We start from the raw sequence: 7237 nt of genomic DNA, 5'->3' as shown, positions 1-7237 counted from the left end.
GGTTTCTCGTCTGTTCTGCTGTTCTGTCGGCAGCCGACCCGAGAGCAAGTCAGACTGCACGGGATACAATAACACTTCCGATTGATAATTTTCAAAATAAAAGAAATCGAAGCGAGCGCAGAGTGGCCCATGCGATGCGTAAATGGGGAAAAGGCGTATGGGGCGCATTGCAAATTTCAGTTTTTACACAATTCTGCTGTGTTGTCATGAGATGGCCAGAGGTCAGACTCCATCAGTCAAAGTTTAACCAATGAATTCATCTAACATACAGCCTACCTGTGTTCTCCAAACTTTTGTTTGCATTCAAACTTTCGACATTTCATTTAAAAAATAAAAAAAAATAATAAAAAAAATTGTACACAGACAAACCTCCACCATGACCAATAGTGCTCTTTTCTACATGTCCCGATACAAATCTGCAACCGCAATCGTTTTGGCGCAACTATAGATTTACTCAACGCCATACACTTATCCTACTTTTTGGAAAATTGGTCTCAGACGTGATGACAGGGGACAAAACATGCCAACAGTTCCGTCCCCACTCTGCTTTTACTAGATTTTCCTTCGTGCACGGACGAAACACTCTTGAACTTGTATCCAAGTTTTGCAAGTTTGCATGTCAAGTGCTGTCGATTATGACACGCATATTTCCACCGTTGTTGCCTCTTCTTCTGCACCCATACTGATCCCAGACGCTGTCATATCCCCATACTGTCCATACACTGCCCCTACCGTCCATGTATGCGGGTGTCTTGCGGACACGTTGCGTTATATCTGAGGACGAGTGATACCCGTTCCAAACGGACGCAGCCATCATGCGCAAGTACCTCTGGTCTAACACGCAGGCCTATGCATTCAGTGGACCAAATACCCAATCTCAAAGTTTTAATAAACGGTCAAAACAAATTGTGGATTGGCTCTGAAATCGAATGGGTTCATCTTTGGCCTGTGCTAGACCCTCCGAAGTTGCATGAAAATCGGTCTGGTGTGTTTACTGCAGAATAATCCTGTTGACAGGCAAATAAGTAAACAAACGACACAGAGCACATGACCCCATCGGCTGGGGTAATTACTACACCAGACCTGCACTACCGTGCACTATGTGTTAAAACAGGTTTCTGCTTAGGACCCTATCTGGCCCTCAGTGTTTGATGTGCCAAGTGTGTCCAAACTCATCCGATGGGAGCACACAGTCAGGGTAAATCATATACCGGTACACTTGAACTAAACGGGCTTTTATTTTGTAGGCAACAATCCACTTCGCCTTCTTCCGCCTGAGTTTGACGTCGCTCAGTGGCGGATGATCGAGATGAGGCTCGAGCCCGGCTGTTGCTGGGAGACCGCTGACGCCAGACGGGAGAGAGGTAGAGACGCTCGTGCCCTCCTGCGGTGCGTCCACAGAACGGCCGGCAGAGAATAGAATAGAATAGAATAGAATAGAAAAGAATAGAATAGAATAGAATAGAATAGAATAGAATAGAAAAGAAAAGAATAGAATAGAATAGAATAGAATAGAATAGAATAGAAAAGAAAAGAAAAGAAAAGAAAAGAATAGAATAGAATAGAATAGAATAGAATAGAATAGAAAAGAAAAGAATAGAATAGAATAGAATAGAATAGAATAGAATAGAATAGAAAAGAAAAGAAAAGAATAGAATAGAATAGAATAGAATAGAAAAGAAAAGAAAAGAAAAGAAAAGAAAAGAATAGAATAGAATAGAATAGAATAGAAAAGAATAGAATAGAATAGAATAGAATAGAAAAGAAAAGAAAAGAATAGAATAGAATAGAATAGAATAGAATAGAAAAGAAAAGAAAAGAAAAGAAAAGAAAAGAATAGAATAGAATAGAAAAGAATAGAAAAGAAAAGAAAAGAAAAGAAAAGAATAGAATAGAATAGAAAAGAAAAGAAAAGAAAAGAAAAGAAAAGAATAGAATAGAATAGAAAAGAAAAGAAAAGAATAGAAAAGAAAAGAAAAGAATAGAATAGAATAGAATAGAATAGAATAGAATAGAATAGAATAGAAAACTACTTAGTGCCTACCGTAATATGTAATATTAAACTATAATAATTTAATACTTCAATGGCACGTTTAATTTGTAGTGTAAATAATGATATTAAATATCAAAATGAGTCTCACTCACGTGAGTTCAAATCACATTGGTGTCCACAAGAGAAACATGCCAACGCAGCACATTACCAACAGGGTACTGCTCTGTAACTGAAAATAAAATGACTCCTCTTGAAATGCTCCTTTTTTTTTTCTTCTTTTTTTTTTTAAACAGTACTGTGAGGTGGGTTGTAGCTTTATAAAAGTTACAAAAATAAAAATTCAAAGGTTTGAATGTTTCTATAAAGAGCAGCATGAGGGGAGAAACTGTGACTGTAGGCTAAAGGAGTTCAAATGAGCTACCATGGAGACTGCATCAAACAATGTGCCGAGGCCTTTTAATCACCAGGATACAGTAATCACACTCAGCTTAGCACTAAATCACTGCTTATATCTTTTCTAACTCATGGGACTTCCAGACTTAGCACAGCGCAGCATCCAAACATAAAATAAGAAGCATTATAAGGAAAGAAGTTTAAAAATTTTCTTCCCAAATTTGTAGTCTTTAATAAAGAGAAATAAATGCCCGGGGAATCGCCCTCTACTGTACATCCCTCTATTCTGTCTTCTGACCTCAAGCTGCTGGAATTTACAGATGTTTAGCTGGCAAGACAAATAAGGTGCAAGTTAGAGTAGCATGCCCGAGGCCTTCACATCACCCTCCCTGCTCATCTCTCTTTCTGCTTGAACTTTAAACTTTCCTCTCTTGCACACTCGGATCCCTTTTTGGAAAGGTCTCGCAATTTTTTTGATGTTCATGCAGGTTGCATTAGAGGCAGAAACCCATCAAGTGCACTGGGTCACATCTTAAAAGTTTGAAGCGGTACACTGTGTTTTGGCGTTTATACTTGAAGGCGTTCTCAGTGGAAACCAAAGGCAGAATGATTGAATGCTCCACTGAGCTTTTCTGAATCAAAACATGAACATATGTTTTGACATGTATCATTTCAGCGCTATATGGAAAAGCACAGTCTGTGCTGTCACATGTAGGATGGGAAAAATGTAATCTGACACACAGCACAAAGGCACCAGGGGAGATAAATTACAGTAGCCCATTACTGTTACTGGAACACAGTATGAGGTTCTGTTTTAAAAAAATGCACTGATGCATATACTTTATTTTTTATTATACTGTGTGTTATCATTGGTTTTTATCTTGGGTTTCTTGTCCTGACTTTGTTCACTGCTTTATTTTAATTTCTACAAGTATTTATGAGTTTCAATTTAGGTCAGGAACTAATATCACAGCCAAACAGTGTCTCGTATTATAGTTTGGATTATAAATTGTCAAAAAAACAGCAAAAAAAAAAAACATTTACATTCCAATTTCCTTAAGCCACAATTTAACTGAACTTGGCTCATACGTGCACCTTTGGACTAGATCAATTCCTGGAGAAATGTTTTTGTAAATCATCCCCTGATTCCTCCCTTCAGTATTCCCTTGCAGGTTCAAATGAAATAAAGGTTTCAACATGATGGATGGGTTAAATTGGGCTTCTTCAGCAGCCCCCCAAAAGATGCATGCTTGATTTATTATTGATTCTTCTCTGAAACCGCTCCATTTTTCTTTTCTCTCCACCTGCATAAAAGATTCAGAAGACCTGAAGGAGATCCTCAATGCTAAATGTTGTATAGCCCCTCTTCTGACAATCCTGGCTCAAGTTCACTGCAACTCGAATATTGATGTCAGGTAAACGATTGACCCTTTGTTTCAGTGCTGCGTCATGTATTCTTTGAGTTGTTATATCCTAGTGGGCCGAGAGTATTTCCCTTTGCCTTTGGATATTTTTTATTGTTCGATTTTCAACATGTAAGTCACTGGCTTTTTCCATTTTTATGCCATTTTGTTCCACTACAGTTTCTCTTATTTGCAGATGACAATTTTATAAGCTACAGGAAAAAAAAAAATCGGAAATTTTTTTAAACAATATATTTTCCAAGCGCTGTGTAAAATTGTTTACACCATAGCTCCACCTTGATCAGCTACAGTAAAATGCTGCTTATACAATATTGCACGAGTAGGGGCCTAATTATAATCCAGTATTGACACAATGCTGGAGGAGGGGGGGGGGGGGGTTATGCAGGGCGAACCAGGGAGCTGAAAGAGACAAGTGCATGCAGGTGATCCAAAAACAAGGAAGATGGCTGCTGTAGTTTGGTCCACTGATTTTGGCCATAGCAAGGATTGGAGTACATCCCCCACTTCTGGTTTCAGTAGACATGAGCTCTTAACTTTTTATTAGCCCAAAAAAATGGGCTCACTTTATATGGTTCATATATTCTTTTTTTTTTCTTTTTTTTATAAAGACACTCTATTTTTGTCCTTTCAACAGGATTGATGCTTTTCGACGTGACCAAAATGCTTGTAAATGCCCCTTTTATATTTTATTACAATGAAAAAAAACACAACAGTCTGCATTTTATTGATTTGTTAAGGTATACATTTTCCAAAAAGAAAAATATCCTCTAATTTCCACTCAAACTTGAAATACCGATTGAACTTAAAAGTGGAGAGCACTGCCATCTTGTGGTGCAAACAAACGATACAAAACGGGAACAAAATTAAATCCTGGAGGCATTTTGTTTGTTGTCAGAAGGTTTTTACTGTCAGTAATTATGCAATTTCTTTACAGAAGACCTGAATGTTTGTGACACCAGTGAAAAGACAGGAAGAGAAGTTGAGACACTCACTCACTCACTCACTCACTCACTCACTTACTCACTCACTCACTCACTCACTCACTCACTCACTCACTCACTCACTCACTCACTCACTCACTCACTCACTCACTCAATGGGCAAAAGTGATAAAAGAGCCTAACATTCTCTGTCTCACATTCTCAGTCCGATCCATCAGTAAGAATCACTCCTGAAATGACACAAAGGACAATGCTGTTACTGCAGAAAGGATACATGATTTATTAAGGGGCAACTTAAGTGCCAGAGCTGCTATACTGTAAGTATGAATCCCTGTGGCAGCATCAACAAATTAACAGCCTTTTTTTTTGTTTGTTTTTGGAGCAGGAATGGTACAGGAACTAGTCAGGCCACAACCAGACTGAGAGCAGCGTGTTCCCTTCCACAGAGGTGATAAGACAATATATCCTTTATGACTCTCCTATCTGACCTGTTTGTCTTCTCTCCCACTGGGCTGGGCTCTGCTTTGCATGCAATGACTATTCACATAAAAGTGACCATGAACATGTTGTTCTGATTCCTCAGAATAAAAAAGGTGTAACATAAAGGAAGGAATTGCACCCTAAAGCTGTTCAAACTAGCTGGTACCCTGCTGTAGGTTAACAGGTGGATAACAGGTGGATAACAGGTGGATAACAGGTGGATGTGCAGACCTGGAAGACGGTCAACAATATGAACTATAAATTAAAACATAACACAAGAGGGTGTGGTGTGTCAGGTCTGATTAAAACTGGCATTACTGGTAAGACCTGTCGTAGATGTGTCCGCACCACATGATTCAATCGTCCACCTTTGAACAGAGGTGTGACAGGTATGTTACCCGTTAAGCTGCATTTCATTGCATTTTTTTTGTTGTTGGTTAAATCCTCTACAAACTACAGAAGTGCACATGGGAACACGTTGAGGAACTGAGGGGTCATTTAAGTCTTCTGTAATTTACTGAACTCCAACAAGCTCAAATTATTTTTGAGAGAACCTTAAAACCAAATTGCAGAGGAAGACCTACCTCATCGCTGCTGGAGGAAGATGAGGAAGACGAGGAAGAGGTGTTTGATTTGTCTCCCTCCTCCTTTTTCTTATGGTGGCTCTTCTTCTTCTTCTTCTTCTTCTTGTCCTTATCATCACATTGGTCATCTTTGTGCTTGGACTCTTTCTTATGGTCAGACTTGTCCTTACTGTGGGACTTGTCCTTACTGTGGGACTTGTCCTTACTGTGGGACTTGTCCTTACCACCATCACTCTAAAAAAAAAAATATATATATATATTAACATGAAGTAAATTGTTGATTGTGTTGTGTTGCGTTTGAGTGCAGAAATCAACTATAGAATGAGAATTGCATTGGCAGCAAGTCTATTCTAACAAAACAAAAAAAACTGAGCTAAATGGCACAGGTGAAGCAGAATTACAAGAGAAACAACTTTTTAGTATTAGTTTTTATTTTTTATTAAATCTGCTTTGACGAGACAGCAGTCTATAACTCTAATCCAACAAAGAAACGTCCTTCCCCCATTTTCTACTTCTCAGTATCTAGAAAAGCTCTGATGAACTACGCCAACATGAGCATCTTAGTAAAAAAAAGAATACACAACTCCTACCTTATCTTTGTTCTTGCTCCAGGGAAGATTAAACTCATCCTTCTGCGCCTCCTCCTTCTTCACATCTTGCTCGCAGTTAGATAAAGCTGCAAATGACAGACGTATGAAGGTTTTAATAATCAAGTCAGCATTAAAATGATAGAAAAATCTGAATTTCCACAACAAAGAAACAGGGGGCTTAAAACGTACAGCTACAGAGTCGACGTAACTTTACCTGACGACAGATTGAAGTCCATTTTGATTCCACTTCTTGCGCTCTTCCAAAACAAGTGATCAGAGTCCGACAGTGCTTTTTCTATAACGCTGCACCTTGAGCACGTGACCTGACTAAACCACGCCCCCCAAAACACCGCTCCTGCTTCCTGCTGCGGAGCTGCCTTCACGTGCAGCCGGAAATATTAAGTCAAGTCAAGTCAAGTCAAGTTAAATGTATTTGTATAGCACATTTAAAACACAACAAAGGTTGACCAAAGTACTGCACATAGACAAACAGTCATTCATTAGAACAGACTGGATTAATAAAAAATAACTGACATCAAAATCACGATAAGTTAACACAAATCACACAAAAGTCTTAAGTAGAGGTTAAAGAGGATAGGCCCGTGAAAATAAAGAGGTTTTTAAATGGCTTTTAAACATTGGTAAAGTGGTTGACGACCTAATATGAAGGGGAAGGTTGTTCCAGAGTTTCGTGGCTGCAACAGAGAAGGTACGGTCGGCCCGGGTCGTCATTTTAGATCTAGGAACCACTAATAACTGTTGGTTGAGAGACCTGAGTGAGCGAGGTGGGTTATAGAGCTGCAGCAGGTCGGACAGATCGGCTCCATTTAAAC

The 7237-nt window shown here is 38.9% G+C and overlaps 1 protein-coding gene across 1 annotated transcript; it reads right to left on the bottom strand.

Moving 5' to 3' along the window:
• Positions 1-4689: 4689 nt before the first annotated feature.
• On the bottom strand, positions 4690-6702 carry LOC138196888 (uncharacterized protein DDB_G0288629-like). Its single transcript, XM_069147279.1, has 4 exons — positions 6619-6702; positions 6405-6490; positions 5815-6048; positions 4690-4980 (listed from the first exon to the last, which is right to left on the bottom strand). Exons 1-4 carry the CDS (start codon positions 6638-6640, stop codon positions 4975-4977), a joined length of 348 nt encoding a protein of 115 aa, XP_069003380.1. The 5' UTR covers positions 6641-6702; the 3' UTR covers positions 4690-4974.
• Between the last annotated feature and the right edge of the window lie 535 nt (positions 6703-7237).

Source organism: Embiotoca jacksoni, unplaced genomic scaffold, assembly GCF_022577435.1.
Source record: "Embiotoca jacksoni isolate LCO1_2020_lvr unplaced genomic scaffold, fEmbJac1.0.p SCAF_14, whole genome shotgun sequence".
Classification (NCBI taxonomy): Eukaryota; Metazoa; Chordata; class Actinopteri; family Embiotocidae; genus Embiotoca; species Embiotoca jacksoni.
This window is presented reverse-complemented; position numbering and strand designations above follow the sequence as displayed.